We start from the raw sequence: 25937 nt of genomic DNA on the forward strand, positions 1-25937 counted from the left end.
TAAATCTGATAACCTGAGCAAACTGGGAGGAGGGTCACAGGGGAAAGGGCACCATCGCCTCACTGTAAGTGGGAAATGGGAGAAAGAAACAAAAACAAGGAATTCAAGTGGAGTTCTCCCATTGGGTGACTGGTAAGCCTGCTATCCAGGAGTAGAGACATTGGCCAAGACAAAAGCTGTATCCATCACAAGTGATAATCGATCATGCTTGCTCATCAATGGCAAACCGACCAACTCAAGTAAAATCTTAAACACTCCAAATTAGAATGCAGGGTAGAAACACAGGAGGAACATTACTTACCTTAGTAGGATCTTCATCCTTCAAATGTTGCAGGCTCCATGCACTTATAGGTTTGCAGTTAAGAGGTGCTTTGTGATTGGTGTACACAAAACAACAATCCCCTACAAGACATTCTGACTTGCTCTCAACCTCCCGCTCTTGGAAGGCAGGATATTGAATTCCACACAATCACCATAAAAGGCCTGATAGAGGGCAGGATTAGAGCTGGTAAGTAGAAGATTCAGACAGGGTCCACAGGGCTTCCAAAAAAAAGAAGGAATTTGAGCAGAAATGTTTTAGCGCCTAACATTGCGGGCTAGATTTCAACTAAATCTAGTTGAAATCTAACCGGGTGCTACGGTTTCCTCCCACAGTCCAAAGATGTGCAGGTTAGGTGAATTGGCCAATGATAAATTGCCCTGAATGTCCAAATTGCCCTTGGTGTTGGGTGGAGGTGTTGAGTTTGGGTAGGGTGCTCTTTCCAAGAGCCGGTGCAGACTCAGGGGGCCGAATGGCCTCCTTCTGCACTGTAAATTCAATGATAATCTATGATTAATCTAGGACAAAGGTTCGGCACAACATCGTGGGCCGAAGGGCTTGTTCTGTGCTGTATTTTCTATGTTCTATGTTAAAGAAGCAAATTGTAGATATGTTGGAGGTGCAGAGGGAATGTGTTTCATTGCTTAAAATAGCTGCTGTCCCTTTCAGAGGAGTGGGAAAACATGAGTGATTACATCAGATATGTACACATCTTAGATGGATCCTTGTTATTCATGGCTGTCCTATTCTTTGCTTCCCTCCCACTGGTGCCAGTTCTAAAGAATATGCCATTGTGCGAGGATGTATGGAATTGATTACACTTTCCTCCTCACCTTAAATTACATTGTGTCTCTCACTCTGAGGAAAGTTCAAAGCCCTGAAAGACCTTTCCCTCTTTAGAGGCAGCAAGCAGTGACACATTAGAAAAACTAATACTCAAAACCACACAATTCCTTTTGCTACACATTGTCCTCATACCATATTCTGCATCCCGCATCCTCCCAATACCATGAAAGGAATTACAACTTGAAGGGAACAAGGTTGGTGTTGATGTTCATGGGCTGTACATGTGCAGATTATCCCGACTTGGTAGTGCAGATACTTGGAATTTATAGGACAAATTTCCATTTAAGCTTTCATATTTTCGCCATAGTGCAAGAGAATGTGTTCTTTTAGTCTAAATACTCCTCAATTACAACATAGTCAGCTACTGAACAAGTACTACACTGCTCTGAATCCAGATTCATCCAAACTAGAGTGCACACTTGCTTCCAGTTTCCCCAAGACCTTTTGGCACAGCAAATTGAATTTTCACCCCTTTCCTTCACACACTAGATATAAAACAGAACAATATCGCAGTATCAGGACCCACTACCAACGCACAACGGCAGTAATGTGTACCATCTACAAGATGCACTGCAACAACTTTTTTGACAGCAATATTCCAATCTGTGACTCAACCAACGAGACGGATAAGGACAACAGAAGCAGCTGTAAATTCTCCTCCAGGTCAGACACTTGTAACTGTATCGCTGTTCCTTCATTGTTGCTGGCTTAAAAATGCAGAATTTCCTCCCTAACAGCACTGTGGTGTACCCACGCCAGATAGACTGCAGCAGTTTAAGGCTGGTCACCGATTAGGGCCAGACAGTAAATGCAACTCCTGCTTGTGATGCCCACTCCCTGAGTATGGATGCAACAAAAACCTTCCCGCACCGCCGTTTGAGGCTTTCCACGAAGAGGGAATGGCAGAATTCAAGGCTGGCTGATGTCAGTGCTCAAGCATGAGATTATAACCAGGAAACACCAGACAGTCTTGCAGTAAAAGCGGAAAAGGTGGTTGAAATGCAGTGTTTCAAATGATCTCCCAGTTATTCCTACCGAATGAAGCTGCTGATCAGAGAGAAGCACTTTCTCTCAATGATATTGCTCTTTTGGAGTGCAAGAACTGCACAAGGCAATACATACATAGGTACATAGAAGATAGGAGCAGGAGGAGGCCTTTTGACCCTTCGAGCCTGCTCCGCCATTCATCATGATCATGGCTGATCATCCAACTCAATAGCTTAATCCTGCTTTCTCCCCATAGCCTTTGATCCCTTTCTCCCCAAGTGCTATATCCAACCGCCTCTTGAATATATTCAAAGTTTTAGCATTAACTATTTCCTGTGGTAATGAATTCCAGGCTCACCACTCTTTGTATGAAGAAATGTCTCCTCATCTCTGTCTGAAATGGTTTACCCTGAATCCTCAGGCTGTGACCGTGGGCCAGCACGGTAGCATTGTGGATAGCACAATTGCTTCACAGCTCCAGGGTCCCTGGTTTGATTCCGGCTTGGGTCACTGTCTGTGCGGAGTCTGCACGTCCTCCCTGTGTGTGCGTGGTTTCCTCCGGGTGCTCCGGTTTCCTCCCACAGTCCAAAGATGTGCAGGGTAGGTGGATTGGCCGTGATAAATTGCCCATAATGTCCAAAATTGCCCTTATTGTTGGGTTGGGTCGTGGCGATAGGGTGGAGGTGTTGACCTTGGGTAGGGTGCTCTTTCCAAGAGCCGGTGCAGACTCGATGGGCCGGGTGGCCTCCTTCTGCACTGTAAATTCTATGATAATCTATGACCCTCTGTTCTGGACACACCCATCATTGGTAACATCTTCCCTGCATCTACCCTGTCTCGTCCTGTTAGAATTTTATAAGTCTCTATGAGATCCCCCCTTATTCTTCTGAACTCCAGCGAGAACAATCCCAACCTCGTCAATCTCTCCTCATATGACAGTCCCGCCATCCCTGGAATCAGTCTGGTAAACCTTCGCTGCACCCCCAATAGGGACATTCCCTCCCCATTATCCTGAAGGCAAAGATAAATCAGCTACCCAAGAGGTCAATTAGAATACAAGTTCCACAGAGCAAACTGAGGTGCCGCTAATCAGCATTAAAGAAACAAAGAGAAAAGATGCACACATATAAATCACTTTTTCTCAAAGTAAACTCCATCACTTACTTTCTGTTAGAGGGATGGAGATGATCACGCCATTGCCTGTGCCCACCCACAGGCAGTTGCAGGATACCATGAGAGCTGTGATTCGCACAAAAGAGAAACCAAGTTTCCCAGTACCTTAAAAACAAACACCAACAAATAAAGAGAATTTCAAACACTTTGGAAACATATCAAGTCATAAAGTCATTATGGCACAGAATGGGGCCTTGCAGCCCATCAAGTCCATGCCAGCCTTCCATAGGTAATCCAGTCAGTCCAAGTAAATATAGTTACTTTGGAGTAGACTAGAATCTGTTACCTCCTCTCCAAATACAGCAAATTATACGGTATAATATGTAAAACTTACAGCTCATTCCCTATTTGAGAAAACAGTGCCTTCTTCTCTTCCACGCCAAACACATCAGATTGATACTCATCAGATCTTTCTCTATTTCATCATTTTATCCCTATTTCCTTTCAACGACACAATGGTCTCTGCCTCATCAGCTCCTAGAGGTAAAGCATTGCATGCTCCAACAAACATGTATAAAAATTGGGGCTGTTTAGCACAGGGCTAAATCGCTGGCTTTGAAAGCAGACCAAGGTAGGCCAGCAGCACGGTTCAATTCCTGTAACAGCCTCCCCGAACAGGCGCCGGAATGTGGCGACTAGGGGCTTTTCACAGTAACTTCATTTGAAGCCTACTTGTGACAATAAGCAATTTTCATTTCATTTCATTTCAATTGTCCCCCAGTGCTTCTCCTCATTCTCGATGAAAACTTTACGATGGTGGCAGCACATCAACTGGAGGGGATAGTCTTTCCTTATTCACAATCAAGATCTTTCATTTCAAAAACCTCTATAAATGCCAGTTCGTTCTCTCTTGCCACTAAATTCCTTCGATTATGATACTGGACCAGGGAAAATAAGTAAAGTACCTCCCAGTCTCTCCTTACGACGAAAAACAGAAAATTCTGGAAATTTACAACGGGTCCGTAAGCATCCATAAAGATCCAATTTGACCTCTACATCATAACCTCCTTTCTCTCTTTACCGAATTATCTAGCGTGCATTTTCAACATTTGTAATTTTCCAGTTTAGAACATAAGAACTAGGAACAGGAGTAGGCCATCTGGCCCCTCGAGCCTGCTCCGCCATTTAATGAGATCATGGCTGATCTTTGTGGACTCAGCTCCACTCTCCGGCCCGTACACCATATCCCCGAATCCCTTTATTCTTTAGAAAGGCATCTATCTTTTTCTTAAAAAGTTCTTAAAAACGATTATTTTAGGATAGTTTCTAATCCCTGACTACAGTCCGTCTTTCAAATATCTGCATTTCCACTTGAGAAATTACACTCAAAGCCTCAGATTTTGCTGTTCCTCCCATGTCTTTCCATGGAGTCGATACACCCATTCCTCTTCATCTTCCATCTGTCTGCTAACACATGGATATTTTCCTGAACTTCTATACAATATGATAAAACCTTTACTTTTAACCTATTCTAAATGATCTATATGTACAGGGAAGAAGTGAATGGTGTGGGATACCAACTATTGTTTCAGGGAGAGAGGTAGAAAACTGGAGAAAAAAATGCTTTTAATTAAACTTCAGAATTGATTTTAAAACACTTCAGTCAAGAACAGGATGATACCAAGTATACACAAAATATACAAAATATGGAATAATCATAGTGATCACCCACCTAACATTTTGCTGACATACGGTTCAATGTCTACATCTTGTAGGTGCTGGTAGGTATGTACATGGTAAAGGCGAAGGGTGGAGTCTAGGCGGATGGAAACCCACACCCCATCTCCCACCCAAGCCAACTGTCTCACCTGGCTTTCCTTCCGTGGGTGGGCATCAAAGGATTTCTGGGGAAGCACAAGTAGAAGAGCATTTTGCGAAAGTGCAACAACATTACCAATTCCAGAACAGTGGAGAATTCCGACTTGAGACTACGAGCACAGAAGCAGATCAGTACACACTTTTGCATGTGCACTTTAACAAAACCATCAAAACTGGTCCTTAATTCTTCCCTTCCAAGATTTTCCCAACTGTATTGTTTCGTGACTTCTTTCTTTTCAAAGTAGAAGGTTGGAGGTTGGATAAAAAGACGGGACCTGCTTGCTGAGCTCTCCACTGACAAAATAAGTTTCTTCATCATTATCTGGCCTCCCACCAGAGGGCAAAACTTCATCAGTCTCAGTGATTTTTCCTTTGGGGTGGCCGGGAAGGAGGAGGAGAAGGGAAAAGAGGTACACAGATCAACATGGAGTAGCTAACTTGTGACATGATTCAAACCCAAAAGCCTAGCTGATTGACTGGAAACCGTGCAGCGCATTGTGACAACGTGAATTGCTAGACTGCAGCAGTAACTTAGATAACTGCATCAAGGTAAAGCAAGTCAGTGCAAACAGTGAGCAATTACCTATCCATATATATGTACTACTCACTACATGTGGCCACAGAGCATCAAAGTCAAAATATTCTTGGTCTAATTAGACTAAAAATAAAATGTAAAGACGTCTCACAATCATTTATATCCATTATGGTGATGAATTACCTTCAACAAAACTATAACCTAAGTACTGCCATTGTACCTTGTGTTCTATGTTAATAAAAAGGGGTAAATTTGGTGACAGTGGGAAACTGTATGTAAGAAATCTAGCCAAATGCAGTTGCTTTAATATCACAAAGACATCTGCCTGGGATCTGGCCTGATGCTGGGGATTCTTCTCAGGCCTGTGTGTTTATAAATACATTGCTGGCTTGTATGTAACAAGGTCCTAAATTGGACTAAATGTCAAGTCACGAGTGCAAACTGCTGATCCTTGCCTCTGCTGGAGGGGCTGGTAATAGTGGCAGGACTATCATGAGAAAGCGGCCATTAAACAAGCAGAAAGCAAATCAGACTCAATAGCAGATGGAGCTGCAGTTTAGTGTGTTGATGGACAGCTTTTTTGCCACAGGTTAACAGTCTTGTTTTGCTTCCGGGGGCCTGTAATTTGAGCCTATGAAAAGTTGATAGGGTACGTTCCATTTAGCATTTTAATGGAAAGGCAATTCGATCCATTTTACTGGAGTTATTTGAGCTCAGAGCTTTGCAATTCATTACCTCAATTTTCATGGCCTTTGGTTGTACTACGTAGATCTTATTCTTGTAACCACACCATACTTTATCGTGCACAACAGTCATACAGCGGATGGAGTGATGAGGCCTCCCAAAGTCCAGAAGATGATAGTTAGTGAGGTCCCACTGGCCGTCTAAGGAACAAACAAACAGGCTATATAAAAATACAACTAAACAGTTACAACGTTAAAGCAAACAGACATCACTAATACAGTCTCCCCCATATTATGTTTCAAATTTTCTTGGGGATATGAGTGTTACTGAGCAGGCCAGCATTTATTGCCCAACCCTAATGAAGGCAGTGGTGAGCTGCCTTCTTGAACTATTGCAGGCCACGTGGTGTAGGTTCACCAGAGTTTTTCTCTATAGCAGTTTGATACAACTGAGTGCAGAGGACAATTAAAAGCTGTGTCAAGGTGAGAATCATCATTAAGGCCAGCAGATTTCCTCTCCCAAAGAACATTGGTGAATCAGATCTTTTTTTTAAAAAAAAAAACAACAATCCTGTAACTATTATTAATTAGACCAGCATTTTATTCCAGATTTATGAATTAATTGAATTTAAATTGCCTCAGTTGCCATGGTGGTCTCTGGAACATTGCTCCGGGTCTCTGGAATACCAGTAATTACTGGACCACTATATTACTGCTTCAACTGCTGAATCTTCATTAACAACTGAACTGCATTATCAATCTTTTGTCAATGCCGGTGATGATTGATTCTGATTTCTCTGGAATGTCTCTCCTCAGTAAGGCTGGGTGGTAGTTACGTTTCCAGTTCGGAAGCTTCTCTGATTTTCTCTCCGGAATGATGAAATTTCTGTGTAAGATCCAGTGTAAGGACTCTTTTCATTCCCGAGCTGGGCTGGAAATTGCAAAGGATTGAGATTAAAAACCTGGGTTGGGAGCTGGGTTTGATAGGAGACTAAGAAGCTTTTGAGAGTAGACCCAAAAGTGGACCTTTGAGTGGGAGGCCCAGTTTAGTAAAAGCAAAACATCTCTCCAGACGTAATCCCTCCACCTGTGCGTACTGAATGAATGTTACTGCTGGAAGACCATCACCAATATACGTGGGTGGCACTGTAGCACAGTGGATAGCACAATTGCTTCACAGCTCCAGGGTTCCAGGTTCGATTCCCGGCTTGGGTCACTGTCTGTGTAGAGTCTGCACGTTCTCCCCGTTTCCTCCGGATGCTCCGGTTTCCTTCCACAGTCCAAAGATGTGCAGGTTAGGTGGATTGGCCATGATAAATTGCCCTTAGTGTTGGGTGTGGTTACTGAGTTATGGGGATAGGGTGGAGGTGTGGGCTTAGGGTAGGGTGCTCTTTCCAAGAGTGGGTGCAGACTCGATGGGCTGAATGGCCTCCTTCTGCACTGTAAATTCTATGATTCTATGAAATACAGTGGTGGCTTTGATCACTCAGCGTGCTGGGAGGAGAGCCGACTGTAAATAAATCAACATCGGAAGCAAGGACTTTTGCTTTTAACTTTTAATCCCTATTATTTTTACCCCTTTGTGTGTTCTTTTGTCTGGTGTGTGCGTGGGTAGAGGGTGGGACGGTTAAAAGGAAGGCTGTAGGCTAGCTTGCCGTTATTATGTTGTAATTACTGCATATTTCAACTTTATTTTGCTTATAAATAAAGTTATTGTGTCTGAACTTACAATCCTGATGATTGTAAATTATTGGGCAGCTAAGGGCCAAAGATTTTGTAAATTTTAGACAAATTATTGGTTAATTCACTTGTGTTGTCGCTCCGGGGCCTGTGGGGCTGCAATTGACCGTGCTCTAGCCCAGAGTGTTGGAACAAGAGCCAGCCCTCATGGTAGCCTTCTGAGAGAATTAGCTGGATCTTTTTGGAGCACATTAGTTAGATCTCTTCATCAGGCTGCCAGAATCAAACCCAAAATCAAACTGGAACGTCAGGACTCTAAAAATCTTTCCAGAGGAATAATATCCAATCGAGACCTGTTACCAGGCAGAGCACAGCCCTCTGGGTCCATTCATTGGCCACCAGCCAAATCAATCAAACCGAGTTCTCAGTGATACCAGATAATCTGTAATCACCAGTTTAAATCAGCACAGCCTTCCGGTTTCTTCTGTTTGAATTATAGGCACAAGCTTCTTGCCTTAGAGTGACATGTCTAATAATCATCCATGGATCAAAAATATAACAGCAAAATAAAAAAAGGGGAAGTAAGGGAATAAGCTGGAAGGGCCCTTGCAATGGGTAACAAATGCTGTACTTGCCAGCGGCTCCACACCCCATGAATGAACAGAAATTGCAGGGTCAGTTGTCAATGTGAAAGCTTTTGAATGTAAGCAGTTTCATTACTGATACAGGAAAATTAACTAATTCCTGGTTTCAAAATGGATAATTAATATAAAAGTATAAGACATTACAATTATGCTTTAAGGATATTAAAGTATAATTCTGTGAAACCAGCATACAGGAGCCTTAAACATAAAGTGGAAAAATAACCCATCTAACAAATTGCTCCAATTTCACCAGCTCTTTAAACAAGGTTGGAGCTTCATGCAGCGCAACAGTAAGCAAACGACAATCTATCTCAATATTTGCAGGTTCTGTCTGTGTGTTTATGCATATTTCATTAAAGATTTTGCAAGTATACACATTACAGTCCTGTTTTTCTCTGAAGAATTCCTTTGTCTGTGTTTATAATGGAAATTTTCCTAAGTAAATGTGTCACACTGTAATTATGTCCTCCGGCCAGTAGAAGTACTGCACAAAGGAGTTAAGAGCCAGTGTTGTGTTTCAGGTGCATTGATGATCATAGCTGGGGATAACTATAACACAGCATGAAATCACAACGCAGAACGTACTGTGTACGTTCCTTGGCCGCAGAAAAATACTTTTCATTATACTTCGGTACATGTGACAATAAATCAAATCAAATCAAATCAGATCTCAAGTCAGATAATTCTGACATTTTTTACATCATATATTCCTACGCCCACATTTATAATGGAAACTGCATATGTAAACTTGTCACCAAAGAGAAAATGCTGGAAAATCTCAGCAGGTCTGGCAGCATCTGTAGGGGGAGAAAAAAGCCAACGTTTCGAGTCCAGATGACCCTTTGCCAAAGCTTGGTCATCTGGACTCGAAGCGTTGGCTCTTTTCTCTCCCTACAGATGCTGCCGGACTGCTGAGATTTTCCAGCATTTTCTTTGGTTCGGATTCCAGCATCTGCAGTAATTTGCTTTTATCCAGTGTAAACTTGTCACATGGGAATTACACATCATGAGATCAGCAAACAGGAGATATTTGTAATCCTGGTGCTTTCCCAGGGACACTCTTTCCTTTGTGAATCTTCGATCTCAATGTATTTTCTCATTAAGAGGGAAATTCTGTTCATGATATACTGACTTACCTACTCCTCTATGAAAGATTGCCAAGGTCCCATCAGCTAACGCTACTAATACTCTTCCTTTTAAATGTCTGGCAAAAGAGAAACTAGGTGTAAGTAACCATTATACGTATTAATAATATTCAAAGATCACATTCAAAGATTTGCCTTCCCGCAGTGATTCACCAGTGTTATATTCCAGATGGTGAAGAATAGAACTAGACCTAATTTTTACATGCTTTCATAAGCATTTATTTACAGATATAGACATTCCAAAAATGCACCTCATCTCCCAACAACCAGTTTATTTCTGTTTCTTTTTAATAAGGACACAAGTGAATCCTTAAGTTAATTGTATACAATTCAATTTGGCTAACATCCTGTATGATGTAGCCTCACTTCACTCCAGGATATTGTCTATTGATCGTATGGTGCATTGTGCACATAAATGGATGGATGATGACCCAACACCCAGTGGGAAATTCAATGTGGACTGTGTAGCATCAAGTCATGGTCACTGGTTTCCTTTTATGCATTTACTTATCCATTATTTTCAGAAACAAAATCTCTCAAAAAATGGCATCAACTACTTGGTGTGGTTACTTATAGAACCATTTGATAAACAAATTAACCAGAGCTGGGTATCATCAGCGTATATGTGAAAACTATGTGCCCTTGGATGATATCACAGAGGGGTGGCATGGAAATGTGAAATATGATGGAGCCAAGGACAGATCCTTGGGGGATACCAGTGGTAATGGCGTAGAAAGAGAAAGCATTGAAAGTGATTCTCTAGCTATGATTAGATCGATAAGAATGGAACCAGGTAGATGCAGTCCCACTCAGCTGATCATAATAATAATCTTTATTGTCACAAGTAGGCTTACACTGCAATGAAGTTACTATGAAAAGCCCCCAGACGCCACATTCCAGCGCCTGTTCGGGTACACAGAGGGAGAATACAGAATGTCCAATTCACCTCACAAGCACGTCTGTCGGGACTTGTGGGAGGAAACCGGAGCACCCGGAGGAAACCCACGCAGATATGGGGAGAACGCGCAGACGGGTATCGAACCTGGGACCCTGGCGCTGTGAAGCAACAGTGCTACCGTGCCGCCCGTACATGGAGTGGGGTTGGAGGAAGATGATGTTAGAGGCTTTAGACAGATCAAGAAGAACAAGGAGGGATAGTTTATGTTCATCACAGTCACATAGGATGTCATTTTTGACTTTGATAAGAGACATTTTGTACTGTGGCAGAGCAGAAACCTTACGAGGAGGGGGCGAATTCAAACATGGAATTCCAGGAAAGATGGGAATGGATTTGGACGGTGATGTTCGAAGATTTTGGAAAGGAAAAGGAGTAAAGAATACAAACATAGAGAGCATCCTATCTGGCTGCATCACAGTCTGGTATGGCAAATGCTTGGTCCAAGACTGTGAGAAACCACAAAGTCGTGAACACCCGCCCAGTCCATCACACAAATCTGCCTCCCATCCATTGACTCCGTCTACACCTCCAGCTGCCTTGGGAAAGTGGGCAGCATAATCAAAGCTTATTCACTCTTCCAACTTCTTTCATCGGGCAGGAGATACAAAGGTCTAATGACACACACTAACAGATTCAAAAACAGCTTCTTCCCCACTGTTACAAGTCTTCTAAATGACCCTCTTATGGGCTGAACTGATCTCTTCACACATCTTCTCTACTGAGTAGTAAGTACTCCACTCCTGTATGTTTGAGCCATGCATTTTCTTCTCATGTATGTAATGATTGTCTGAACTGTATGCAGAACAATACTTTTCATTGTACCTTGGTACATATGACAATAAAAACATCCAATTGAAAACAAACGATGAAAGGTCATCAGTTCTAATAAAAGATCATCAACCTGAAACAGTGGGTAGGATTTTCTTGCCCCACCTGTCACAGGAATTGTCTGGTCCCGACAAAAGTCAATGGGCATTTGGCTGGGCCGTCAAATTTCCGCTACGATGTGGCTGGAAAATCCCGGCTGTTAACTCATGATTTTTCTCGACAGATGCGGCCTAATTTGCTCAGCATTTTCAGCCATTTTTGTTTTTCAATTTCAGATGTTCAGCATCTACACTATTTTGTTTTTGAAGGGAGGGTAGAGATGGTAGCGTGCAAGGATGGTGAGGTCAAGTGTTGATTTTTTGAGGATAAGTGATGATGGCAGATTTGAAGGAGAGAGGGACAAAAGCTGGTGAGAGAGAGGGAACAGTTTACAATATTGTCTAACATGGGGGTCAGGACAGGAAGCTGGGTGATCCGTCTTTTGTAGGAATGGGATCAAGGGACCAGGAGATGGCTCTCATGGACAAGATGAGCTCAGTGAGGGGAAGAGGAGTGATAGGAGAGAAACTATAGAAAGATGCAAGCTAAGGACTAGGGGAGGGGGATTTTATTTAAATACGCAAGTGGGCATCCCCAGCTCGGCCAACATTTAATGCTCATCCTAATTGCCCTGGAGAAGATGGTGATGAGCTGCCTTCTTGAACTGCTGCTTCCCTGAGATGCAAGTACACCCACAGTGCTGTTATAGAGTGAGTTCCAGAATTTTGACCCTGTTTTAAAGGCGGTTTGGCCAGGTGGGCTAGTGGAAGGGAGGGACGCAGCCTAAGCTGCTGATTGGATGCTTCAATCTTAGTGCCGAAGAAGTCCATGTGTTCAATGCACTGGTTGTTGGAGGTGAGGGTGGAGGGGACAGTGGAGAGTGGTTTAACAAGACGGCTTGCAGAAGAGAGAAGAATCCTAGGGCTACCTTTGCTTTCCAGGATGATCCATTTATCTGACAAGAGTAGGACTGAGTAGGAGTAGGAGCTAGATCTGGTGGTGATGGCTAAACCAGTTGTCCGTGTACCCATTAAGGGAGTAAAGCTGTGGTGAGAGAGATAATCATGGTTTTATTGGGAACAAGGACGTCAAAAGTGGAAGTGAGGGTGCGGTTGAGTAAACCAGTAGCAGCAGAGATGCAAACGGAGGCACAAAGGTTGGATAGTTAAATTTTGAAAATGCAGTGAATTGTAAGTGTCTGGGAGATGGTCGTTATTGTTAATGTATTAACCAGCATTCCTGATAACTAGTAAATAAAGTTAAATTAAAATGTCAAAAATGTTTACAACTTACACAATACTAAGAATAGAGTCCTTCAGTTTAATGGAGTGCAGACATTTCTTCCATTGAGCTACTGAGGAATGGACATACAAACTGCAAGAAAACAATAAAAAAGCTCACTGTCTCTTTATAATGCAGATTTAAAAATAAAAGCATGAGACAAGAAAAGACCAATTCAATCCATTAAACCCTGCCCTCTGGTATAGGAATGGCTATATTGCTTTATCATCTACCTGTATTCTAAACATTTCTCAGACCCAGTTAAAAAGGTTAATGCAGAACAGATTCTAGAAATAATAGAATGTCACAATGACAAACATAATTTAAGAAGCACAGTACCAGTGTTAGATGATATTAATGATACAGCAGCTGAATGTCTATATAGATGGCATCAAAAGGAGAGGCCAGGGATTTATTTGCAAGGGAATGCCACATTAACTGCATGATCACAATTTTGCTATTTTACCATATCTGGAACATGTTAAAAACAAATGCCCCTGTTTAACATGCATTCATTAAACCAGAGTGGATCTTTGCATTTCTTTTTTTAAGCTTTGTTTTGTGCTCAAAGCAAACATCACCACTGAAAAACGGGCAGCTTTTCAAGCACATCACAATCTAGTGAAAAGTACTCTCTATACACAGGAAACACAGGCACTTCCAGTGTTTATTTTGGAAAGATTTGCAGGAAGGGTCATGGGCGTCGTTCCTGTAATCAAAAAAGCTACGGTGAACAGCAACATCAACATGAGCACACCTTGGGTATCCGCCCACCCTGAGACTTTGCAAAATGTGACATGGTTCTTCCCATCTCCTTGCCCAGATAGTAACAATCTATGCTCTTTTGTCAAGGGTCCTGGCTGTTACACAGCCCTAAACCTTCCCAAAGTGGGGCCCACTTTCACCCACTGACCACCAGTGGTCTGCTGGAGGCATGCCTGGCCAGGGTCATGGGAACTCTGTCTGGGGGTGTGCAGCCTTGCCCATTCCACGACAGTGGGGGGGTAGAGGTTCCACTTGCACAAATGGGAATTCCAGGTGGAAGGGTTAGATCCAGCATATTCAGATCCTGACTAATATGAAATCCTTTTATCAACACTTCATTGCCGCAGAAGATTGAACAGCAATCATATTCTGCACACACCCAAGTCTGAAATGCAGGTGGATGACAGACAGATGAAAAGCAAGGGTCATCTGTATCAGAAACCAGTCTTTCCATTTTTAGAATCTATAATTGTCAGAATAAAGTATTCTTGGATCCAGAATCAAGCTGTCTTCTCTGCGCTAACCATATAACTTTATCAACGTCGGGTGAATACCTCCTAATGAACCAGGATTTACTGCAAAAGGCTGGAGAAAAATTGCCAATTTGTGCAGAATAAAAGGTCGTTTTGTGCTCTCGGTTTCCACCCACAAGTCAGTTTTTTGAATTGGCTGAATCCATTTTCACACGGGACTCTGACAATTAGTTTTCTTCTCCTCAGTCTGGACTGGATTCAAACGGAGATCATGATAGAAAATGACCGATCGCAAGGTCTCTCATGCCTTAACGTGAAGGTATAATGTTACATACGCATCAGCAATCATCTTGTAACCATAACTCACCAACCACTCTGTGCCCCAAGCCACATAGTTGGCAAAACACTACTCATTTTCTCTGCTTCCTCACGCATCAGGTCTTGTTCCAGTGGGAGTGCAGATACACCATCTTTATACAGGTCAGATTCCCTGTAGAATATAAGCAAAAGATTACAACTGGGCTCAGAATCACGGGTTCCCCTGTTACATCCCCTCCCCACAGGAATATGTAATGCGACAGAGTAAAAGTGAAGCTCCTTTAGCTGCGGCTGCTTGTTCTCAAATGAAAGCAAGAGCGGCCCTCGGTTCCGCTACCTAAACCAAGTCCAACAGTGGGAGCCTCTTGCATGAGGAACGACAAGATAGACCAAAGCTGCAGCCTTTCACAGGAGCTCCATTTCGCTGCTCCAACAGACATTGTTCTAAAATCATGCAGTGTGGCATGAAAAATAACGAAGATGTGGAAACAGAATCAAATGAAATAAATCCCTGGCTAAACATACCCTCCAAATGCACAATCTGATGAAATAAGATGGAAGGAGACTAAAGTGGAGGATAAATAATAAATAAATAAATAATCTTGATTAGTGTCACAAGTAGGCTGACATTAACACTGCAATGAAGTTACTGTGAAAAGCCCCTAGTTGCCACATACAGGCACCTGTTCGGGTACACAGAGGGAGAATTCAGAATTCTCAGCTGGTACGGGAATTGAACCCGCGCTGCTGGCCTTGTTCGGCATCACAAACCAGCTGTCTAGCCCACTGAGCTAAACCAGCCTGTGTATGATCACATTCGTAAAAGCCCTAAGCCCTGACACTGGAGGTTACTTCCACCCACTATGTCAACTATTCAACTGGGAGCCATTTGTTGTGCAAAAACCATGGTCTATTTTCAATCTATCCAAAACATTGTATGGTTTCAAGAAGCAGGTAGATTTGACACTTAGGGTGAAGGGGATCAAAGGCTATGGGGGGAAAGCGGGATTAGGCGATTGAGTTGGATGAACAGCCATGATCAGAATGAGTGGCAGAGCAGGCTCGAAGGGCCGAATGGCCTCCTACTGCTCCTATTTTTCCAAGTTTCTATCACAACAGTGGAATGATCCAAGAGGGGCAGAATTCCTTTTTTTGGGAGGCAAGGAGAGGGAATTCAAGAGAAAGGAAATATCAATGGCATATTCCTAGTGCACAGTGCACTTGATTTATCGTGGAAAAGATCAAAAAGAGGCACATGAGAAGTGGGAGATGCAGCATTTTGAATGAGACAGTACAAGTGAGTATAATTGGAAATTGGGATCAAAGTGGGAATTTAACTGGTAAGCATTTTAAATGTTGAGTAGCCTAGTTAAACAGGTAACTGACTGAGTGACTGCTAACTGTCAATCAATCGCCTGAAAGCCCTTTTCCTGAATAGGGCCTGAACAGCAGCATTGCAAGGCAACTATTTGGGTAATGATAGCCAGAGTGTGACGGGAAGGGACAGACTGGACAAATATTAAAAAAGAAGCAAATAAGGTCAAAAGGGGAAAAATGGTAAAAAGGGAAAATGAATGGCTTTTTACATAAATGCACATAGTATTCAGCACAAAATAAATGAATTAACGACATAATTTGAGATGAATGGATATGATCTTATAGCTATTACAGAGATATGGTTACAAGATCAAAGTTGGGAATTAAATATTCAGTGGATGTGACTTTTTGTAAGGGCAGGCAGGAATGGGAGGGTGGTGGGGTAGCTTTGTTAGTACGAGATGGAATAGGTAAGATAGCAAGAAATGATCTTGGATAAGATGTAGAATTCATATTAACAATCTTTATTGTCACAAGTAGGCTTACATTAACACTGCAATGAAGTTACTGTGAAAATCCCCTAGTCGCCACATTCCGGCGCCTATTCGGGTACACAGAGGGAGAATTCAGAATGTCCAATTCACCGAACAAGCACTTCTTTCGGGACTTGTGGGTGGAAACCAGAGCACCCGTAGGAAACCCACGCAGACACGGGGAGAACGTGCAGACTCCGCACAGAGAGTGACCCAAGCCGGGAATCGAACCTGGGACCCTGGCGTTGTGAAGCAACAGTGCTAACCACTGTGCTACCGTGTCGTCCACATGGGTGGAGGCAAGAAATAACATGGGGAAGAGGACACTGGTGGGTGTAATCTACAGGCCCCCTAAATGTAGCTTTACTGTCGGCGGAGAATAAATCAGGAGACAATGAGGCATCTAAAAAAGGCAGTGCTTGAATAATGGGTCTTACAACACCAGGTTAAAGTCCAACAGATTTGTTTCGATGTCACTAGCTTTCGGAGCGCTGCTCCTTCCTCAGGTGGATGAAGAGGAAGGAGCAGCGCTCCGAAAGCTAGTGACATCGAAACAAACCTGTTGGACTTTAACCTGGTGTTGTAAGACTTCTTACTGTGCTCACCCCAGTCCAACGCCGGCATCTCCACATCATTAATAATGGGTGACTTTAATCATCATGTGGATTGAGAAAATCAAATTTGCAAAGGAGTCATGAGGAAGAATTCATAGCATATTTGGGACAATTTCCTAGAGCACTATGTTGTGGATCCAACCAGGGATCAGGCTATTTTGGATCTGGCAATGTCTGAGGCAGGTTTAATGAACAGTGACCATAATATGGCAGAATTCAGTTTTCAGTTTGAGAGTGAGAAACCTGGGTCAGAAACAATTGTGCTAAACTTAATTAAGGGTAATTACAAGGGAATGAGGGCAGAGTTGACTTGAGTGGACTGAGAAAGGAGTTCAGCAAAAAAGACAGTTGATCAGCAATGGCAGACATTTATCATAGAATTTACAGCGCAGGAGGAAGCCCATTGAGTCTGCACTGGCTCTTGGAAAGAGCAACTTACTTAAGCCCACACCTCCACCCTATCTCCTTAACCCAGTAACCCCACTTAACCTTTTTGGACACCAAGGGGCAATTTAGCATGGCTAATTCACCTAACCTTTGGACTGTGGGAGGAAACCGGAACACCCGGAGGAAACCCACGCAGACACGGGGAGAAAGTATAAGCTCCACACAGACAGTCACCCGAGGCTGGAATTGAACCGGGGACCCAGTGCTAACGACTGTGCCACCGTGCAGCCCATAAATAGTTCATGACTCAAAGATATATCCCAATGAGGAAAGTGGATTCGAGGAAAGGTTAAGCAAGGAAGTCAAGGACATTATTAAACACACAATGTGGAAAAGGTTAGTGGTAAACTAGAAGCTTGGCAAAGTTTTAAAAAACAATAAAAGATGATTACAAAAACAATGAAGAGGGTGAAGATAAACTAGCAAGTAATTAAAAAACTTCTTTAAATATATAAAAAGGAAGAGAGGTGCCAAAGACAACATTGGCCCCTTAGAAAATGAGACTGGAGAAATAATAATGGGGAACCAGGAAGTGGCAGAGCAATTAAATAAATACTTTGTCTCAGTCTTCATGATAGAAGACCCAAAATAATCAAGGGGGAAGGGGTGCGAAAGAGGAAATAAATATAACTATCACTAGACCAAAAATACCAAGTAAACTAATTGGGCAAAAGGCCATTAAGTTCCCTGGACCTGATGGGTTGCATTGTAGGATATTAAAGGAAGTAGCTACAAAGATAGTGGATGCACTAATAATCTGCCAAGAATCCTTAAATTCTGATGTTGATGGGAGTGGAGGAGCTGCAGGAGAGGTTTGCGCTGCCGAGGGACAGTGAGTTTAGATATCTGCAGATGCGGCACTTTGCACGAAAGGAGTGTCAGATGGTCCCCCAGTTACCGGAATACATATTGTTGGAGCAGCTGCGGCTCCCAGAAGATTTTGGTAGAGGGTAGGATTGGGAAATGTATGTGGGTGGTTGGGGGAGCAGGACAAGGCACAGGTGGGTGAGGATAAAGCGCAAGTGCTTTTGACAAGGTGCCACACAAAAGGTTGCTGCATAATATAATGATGCATGGTGTTAAGCATAAAGTAGTAGCATGGATAGAGGATTGGTTAATTAATAGGAAGCAAAGAATGGAGATTAATGGGTGTTTCTCTGGTTGGCAATCAGTAGCTAGTGGTGTCCCTCAGGGATCAGTGTTGGGCCCACAATTTACATGGATGATTTGGAGTTGGGGACCAAGGGCAATGTGTCCAAGTTTGCAGACGACACTAAGATAAGTGGTAAAGCAAAAAGTGCAGAGGATACTGGAAGTCTGCAGAGGGATTTGGATAGGCTAAGTGAATGGGCTAGGGTCTGGCAGATGGAATACAATGTTGATAAATGTGAGGTTATCCATTTTGGATAACAGCAAAGGGATTATTATTTAAATGATAGAATATTAAAACATGCTGCTGTGCAGAGAGACCTGGGTGTGCTAGTGCATGAGTCGCAAAAAGTTGGTTTACAGGTGCAACAGGTGATTAAGGCGGCGAATGGAGTTTTATTCATCATTGCTAGAGGGATAGAGTTTAAGACTAGGGAGGTTATGCTGCAACTGTCTAAGGTATTAGTGAGGCCACACCTGGAGTATTGTGTTCAGTTTTGGTCTCCTTACCTGAGAAAGGACATACTTGCGCTGGAGGGTGTGCAGAGGAGATTCACTAGGTTAATCCCAGATTTGAGGGGGTTGGATCACGAGGAGAGATTGAGTAGACTGGAACTGTACTCGTTGGAATTTAGAAGGATGCGGGGGTATCTTATAGAAACATATAAAATTATGAAGGGAATAGATAGGATAGATGAGGTAGGTAGTTTCCACTGGCGGGTGAAAGCAGAATTAGGGGACACAACCTCAAAATAAGGGGAAGTATATTTAGGACTGAGTTTAGGAGGAACTTCTTCACCCAAAGGATTGTGAATCTATGGAATTCCCTGCCCAGTGAAGCAGTTGAAGCTCCTTCATTAAATGTTTTCAAGATGGGGCGGAGTGGTGCAGTGGTTAGCACTGGGACTGTGGCGCTGAGAACCTGGGTTCAATCCCGGCCCTGGGTCACTCTCCATGTGGAGTTTGCACATTCTTCCTGTGTCTGCGTGGGTCTCACCCCCACAACCCAAAGATGTGTAGAGTAGGTGGATTGGCCAGGCTAAATTGCCCCTTAACTGGAAAACAAAATTGGGTACTTTAAATTTATAAAATAAAGACTATGGGCAAAATTCTCCATAATCGGCGCGATGTCCGCCAACTGGCGCCAAAAACGGCGCAAATCAGTCCGGCATCGCGCCGCCCCAAAGGTGCGGAATCCTCCACATCTTGGGGGGCCGAACCCTAACCTTGATGGACTAGGCCCGCGCCGGACTGATTTCCGCCCCGCCAGCTGGCGGGAAAGGCCTTTGGTGCCCCGCCAGCTGGAGCGGAAATGACATTGCCGGGCGGCGCATGCGCGGGAGCGTTAGCGGCCGCTCACGGCGTCCCCGCGCACGCGCAGTGGAGGGAGTCTCTTCCGCCTCCGTCATGGTGGAGACCATGGCGAAGGTGGAAGGAAAAGAGTGCCCCCACGGCACAGGCCCGCCCGGTGGGCCCCGATCGCGGGCCAGGCCACCGTGGGAGCACCCCCCGGGGCCAGATCGTCCCGCGCCCCCGCCAGGACCCCGGAGCCCGCCCGTGCCGCCTTGTCCCGCCGGTAAGAGAGGTGGTTTAATCCACGTCGGCGGGACAGGCATTCCAGCAGCGGGACTTCGGCCCATCTGGGCCGTAGAATCGCTGGGGGGGCCCGCCAACCGGTGCGCCGCGATTCCCGGCCCCGCCGAATCTCCGGTGCCGGAGAATTCAGCAACCGGCGGGGGTGAGATTCACGCCAGCCCCCGACGATTCTCCGACCCGGCGGGGGGGTCGGAGAATCTCGCCCCAGGTTTTGATTGACTGTGTACTTTGTTGATAATGTGTCTATTTCGAATAAAATATCAGTTTTAAAAAAAAGAATCCTTAAATTCTGGAAAAGTCCCAGAGGATTGGAAAACAGCCAATATAACACCCTTATTCAAAAAAGGGATGTGAAAAAAAACAGGTAACCATATGGCCTATGGTTAGCTTAACATCTGCCATGGGAAATGTTAGAGAATGCTACATGAGGTAATAGCAGAGCATTTAGAAATACATCATATAATCAGAGTCAGCATGGCTTCATGAAGGGGAGATCATGCTGGACACATTTATTAGCATTCTTTGAGGTAGAATGAGCAGAGATAAACAAGAACCATTAGACGTAACATACTTGTATTTCCAAAAAAGTGTTTGATAAGGTACCACACAACAAGCTGCTTAATAAGATAAGAGCCCACGGTGTTGGGGGTCGTATATTAGCATGGATAGAGAATTGGCTAACTGATAGAGTTGGGATAAGAGGGGAATTTTCAGGATGTCAACCTATAATTAGTGGAGTGCCACAGGGATCAGTACATGGGCCATAATTATTTAATATAGGGCAGCATGGCGGCGCAGTGATTAGCACTTCTGCCTCATGGCGCCGCCGACCCGGCCCTGGGTCACTGTCCGTGTGGAGTTTGCACATTCTCCCCATGTCTGCGTGGGTCTCACCCCCACAGCACAAAAAGATGGATTGGTGGATTGACCACGCTAAATTGTCCCCAAATTGAAAAAAATATTTTAAAAAGATAATAATTATTATTTACCTTCCATATTAATGATTTAGACGAGGGATGACACACAAATAGGTGGGAAGGTGAGGATGATACAAAGGGTCTACAGAGGGACATAGATAGGTGAAGTGAGTGGGCAACAACTTGGCAGATAGAATGTAATGTAGGAAAATGTGAAGTTATGCACTTTGGTAGTAAGAATAAAGGAGCTGATTATTATTTAAGTGGAGAAAGACTGCAGAAAGCTGCAGCATGGGGGTCCTCATGCATAGATCACGAAAAGCTAGCATGCAAGTTAGTTCAGCAGGTAGTAGGGAAGGTAAATGGAACGTTGACCTTTATTTCAAAGGGAATGGAGTATAAAAATAGGGAAGTCCTGTTAAAAGTATAAACGGCACCAGTTAGACCACAGCCGGATACGGTGAACAATTTTGGTCCCCTTGTCTAAGAAAAGATATACTGGTACTGGAGGCAGTCCAGAGAAGGTTAACTGGGTATATTTCTTATGACAAGAGGTTGCATAGCATAGGTTGGGCCTGTACACTTTGGACTTTAGAATAATGAGAAGTGACCGTATTGAGACATATGGGATTCTCAAGTGGCTTGACAGGGTCGATGCTGTTTCCCCTTGAGGGAGAGTCTGGGACCAGAGGGCATAATCTCAGTGGAGTTGGGAATGGAGATCAATTGGAGTATGGAGTGAGGCACTGCGAAGGGTAAACGGAACCTCCTCGTGTGCAAGGATGAGCCTGATACAGTTTAAGGTGGTGCACAGGGTGCATGTGACGCGGGCGAGAATGAGTGGGTTCTTTCAGGGGGTAGCAGATGAGTGCGAGAGGTGTGGGCAGGGGCCAGCGAATCATGCGCACATGTTTTGGGGTTGCGAAAAATTGGGAAGATTCTGGGCGGGAGTGTTCGCGGTCTTAGACAGGATAGTGGAGGAGGAGATAGACCCGGATCCTTTTGATGGCGATATTTGGGGTTTCAGAGAATCCGGAGCTCATGGAGAGGAGGAAAGCCGATGTCATGGCCTTCGCCTCTCTGATTGCACGGCGGCGAATTTTACTGGAGTGGTGGTCGGCATCGCCACCAGGGGTAGCGGCTTGGTTGGGTGACCTGTGGTTGGAGAAGATAAAGTATGAGTTAAGGGGCTCAGTGGAGGAGTTTGAGAAAAGTTGCGGAATGTTTGTGACTGTGTTTGAGGAGCTAATCGTCGTTTGGAGGGGGGTGTTGGGGGGGAAGAGTATGTTTCCCAGGGTGTTTACTCTGCTTTGATACAAGTTTCTAATAAAAGATTTTTTTTTTTTTTTTAAAGCTTTGGATTAAAGGGCCACAGTTACTCTGCTCCATTGGTGCACAGACAGCCTTAGTTTTGATTATCAGAGATTGATGGACAAGATTCCCGGGCCAATAAATTGTTGGTGTGCAGCTACTGAAATAGAATTTTCCAGAACAGTTATACATTCAATAGAGGCCACTGCAAACTAATGCACCACATCACGTGCCTTCCCATAGATAACACATTACTTGTCAATATGCTGGAAGTTAGGTTGGGAAAGGGAGATGTATTTAATCGGGGACAATGTTATTTTCTGTGCAGCTTGCAATACAGGTTTACATACCGTCTGTTAAATGTCTGTGCACTGTCTGACGAGCTCTGCACTCCCAGAGGGTCTGTGAAAACATGCTCCGTGTAAGCCCCTGACTGACTGACATCAGTTAAATCATCATCTGATAGTGGAAGATTTAAGTTGGATTCTGTTGCTTCTGTGGCCTCTTCTGTTGCTAGCAAACTTCCGTCAGGGCTGACACGCATAGCACCAATTTCCCCTGCAACAAAGTACAGCTATTATAGCAGAGATCCTTTAAAAAGACCGGAGAGCCTATGGACCTAGTTTCACCTGGTCACTGAACCATCTACCCAACATAGGTATGACTGTAGGTCACTGTCCTGAATATACAAGGATTTGAAAACATCCAAACAAACCATATGAACTGCTTTCAGAGACGGGCTCATTGATTTATCCTTTACCACTCTGGTAAATATTTACTTACATTTAATTCTCCAGGTTCGAAACACTGCACTAGTACTTATACTGGGCCAATTTAAAAGGAATTTAAGATTTAAACAGTATGTAGATTTGCAGTTTCACAGCAGCAGCCTACTTATTACCATCACAGTAATGGTGGCCTGTGGCAAGGAAAAGCTCAAGCTAAAGACCAGCTTCCCTTTATATCCCCTGGGTTTATAATAGATCCGATCTTAATTACCATTAGTTTGCACCCTTCGCACCATCAGTGTGATCACACTGATCACTATCATTGGTTTAAAACATACAGGGGGCGATTCTCCGAGCCCCGTGCCGGGCCGGAGAATCGGCGCAACCGCGCACGGCGCCCTGACGCGTGATTCTCCGAGGTGCGGCTAATCGCCACCATTTGCGCCGGCGCGTTTGGCATGGCGCCGGCCACTGGAATCGGCGGGGCTGACGATTCTCCGGCCCGGATGGGCCGAGCGGCCGCGCCGATACAACAGAGTCCCGCCGGCGCTGTTCACCCCTGGTCGCTGCCAGCGGGTGCTCTGCGGCAACGGTCGGGGACCAGCCTGTGGGCAGGGGGCTCCTTCACCCGGGGGGGGGCCTTCGATGGGGTCTGGCCCGCAATCGGGGCCCACCGATCGGCAGGCCGGCCTCTCCTCCCCGGGCCTACTTTCTGGCGCGGCCGACCCCTGAACACCGACTCCATCTTGAGACGGGGCCGGCACGCTAAAGAAGTCCCCCGCGCGCATGCGCAGGATGGCGCGGCCCAACTGCGCATGCGCAGGATTTAGCTGGCCCAACTGCGCATGCGCAGGTTGGCACCGCGCCCACTTGGTGCCGCGAAAGGAGACTGAAGCGGCGTGAACCGCTCCAGCGTCCTGCTGGCCCCCACCGTACATGACCGGGTCCGGTTCGCGCCGTCGTGAAACGCGTCGGCGCGAACCCTTGGGCCCAATATTGGAGAATGGCCCCCACAGTTCTCACAGCAATATTTTCCCACAGAATTTCCACAATGTGTCAGGTCAGTATAATGGAATAAATGCAAACCATTATTAACCTACTAAACAGAAATTGATGTCCCTGACGGATAGAAACCTTGGTCAGCACATAAATCTATTTAACTGCATACCTGGCTCTCCTTCAAGGATGGGTGAGGAACTGACAGGGGTGCGTGTGCTTGGAAGGACAGTATTGCCTTCTGTGGTGCAACCAACAACTGTGATCCCTCCCAGCAGATTGTCACTTCCGGCTGAACTGTTACTGGCGACACTCCCTGCCAAAGAGGCACATTCCGCTTGGCTTCCATCAGCATCCATTGGAACCTCTTCCCCTGCAGGATAGTCCGTCTCGTGAGCACCTAGAAATTATTGATGGGGTGACTTATTACAAATAATCGTCAATTTGATCATGCCACTCAATATTATTACTTAAAAGCAAACATCTCACTCAGCTACATGTTCTTCCAAAGAATTTCTACAATTTATGTATGGTTTGGTCAGTAGCATCCACATCTCAGACTCAAATGGTCGAGCACGTTACCCAAGCCGACACTCCCAATACAGTATTGAGGAAGCATTGCACTATCAGAGGCAACATCCTTGGGATGAGCTGTTAAACTAGGGATCTAGCCGCCCTCTCAGGAAGACATAAAATATCCAATTCCACTCATATTTTCGAAGAACAATGGGGGATTTGTCCCGGGGTCCTGGGTCAATATTTATTTTTCCACAAACTTCTATAAAACAATACATCTGCTCATTTATCTCACTGATGTTTGTGGAAGCTTGTGTCAAATTGGTTGCCAAGGAACAAGTTACTTTTGGCACTGTGGCTAACTCTACACCAATGAGTGGCTGGTAGTAACATCCTAACTATTACAAATTTAAATTTTCATGAAACAAATTAATAACCAAATTTCACTGCGCATTTCCAGACAAGGAAAAGAACAAACTGTAAGGCCCAATCTTATCATAATCCATTCAATTTTTCTTAAGGTGAGAAGTATCCTTATTCCTACACCAATGGGAACTAATAGAAACAGCTGAGCTTCAGAGAACACCTCTCCCTTCCTGTAACCCAATGAAAACTTCACCAAAATAAACCTCTAAGTGAGGTGGGGGTGGGGAAGAGGGGCAAAAGGAGGAGACAAGAGTTTGAAGAGAGAGAGCAATTACAGGCTTTAAGCCATAAGCCTCCAACTATAAGCTTAACAAAACTTTTCATTAAAGCCAAAAAGATATAAATCTTTTGAGTTACCAATGGCTATGCCTGTTTAAAAGTCAACCAACACAATTCTTGGCACATGGAAAATGAACTCACCTGGTACACTGGCAAGGCAAAGGATGTGGGAGTTGCAGACAAAGAAACTGTCCAAATTCTTAGCAGGCTGGTTGGCATCTATCACCACCACCTTGCCAGTAGAATGTGTGCTTGTACAAATCCAAACTAGGCTGGACAGCTCCTCCTGATTCCTCAGCTCCTTCTCTTGCTCCTGCTCAATATAGATTTTAATAAGCAAACTTATTACAGCTCCCAATCTACCATATACATAGAAACATACACAGAAAATAGGAGCAGGAGGAGACCATGCGGCCCTTCGATCCTGCTCCGCCATTCATTATCATCATGGCTGATCATCAAGTTCAATACACTGATCCCTCCTTTCCCCCATATCCCTTGATCCCTTTAGCCCCAAGAGCTATATCTAATTCCTTCTTGAAATTACACAAACAATAAACTGTGTAATAAAATGCAAGGCAGCAAAATGTAACATTGAGAATCTGTTAGGATCAAA

At 44.3% G+C, this 25937-nt stretch overlaps 1 protein-coding gene across 10 annotated transcripts in view; it reads right to left on the reverse strand.

Moving 5' to 3' along the window:
• LOC140395721 (C-Jun-amino-terminal kinase-interacting protein 4-like) overlaps positions 1-25937 on the reverse strand; it is a 272454-nt gene that overhangs the window by 15944 nt on the left and 230573 nt on the right. For 5 of the 10 annotated variants that reach the window (XR_011936285.1, XM_072483849.1, XM_072483852.1 and 2 more), the window contains 9 exons: positions 25463-25637; positions 24273-24500; positions 22727-22934; positions 14542-14664; positions 12949-13029; positions 9822-9889; positions 6414-6562; positions 4998-5169; positions 3317-3430 (listed from right to left, as the gene is read on the reverse strand). Coding sequence is in view for 9 of the 10 variants with exons in the window: in XM_072483849.1 (XP_072339950.1) it covers positions 3317-3430; positions 4998-5169; positions 6414-6562; positions 9822-9889; positions 12949-13029; positions 14542-14664; positions 22727-22934; positions 24273-24500; positions 25463-25637 (1318 nt within the window). In the remaining variant the exon portion in view is untranslated. The remainder of the gene's footprint in view (positions 1-3316; positions 3431-4997; positions 5170-6413; positions 6563-9821; positions 9890-12948; positions 13030-14541; positions 14665-22726; positions 22935-24272; positions 24501-25462; positions 25638-25937) is intronic. The other 5 variants (XM_072483857.1, XM_072483853.1, XM_072483850.1 and 2 more) reach the window with 1 other exon arrangement.

This window comes from Scyliorhinus torazame, chromosome 18, assembly GCF_047496885.1.
Source record: "Scyliorhinus torazame isolate Kashiwa2021f chromosome 18, sScyTor2.1, whole genome shotgun sequence".
Lineage (NCBI taxonomy): Eukaryota > Metazoa > Chordata > Chondrichthyes > Carcharhiniformes > Scyliorhinidae > Scyliorhinus > Scyliorhinus torazame.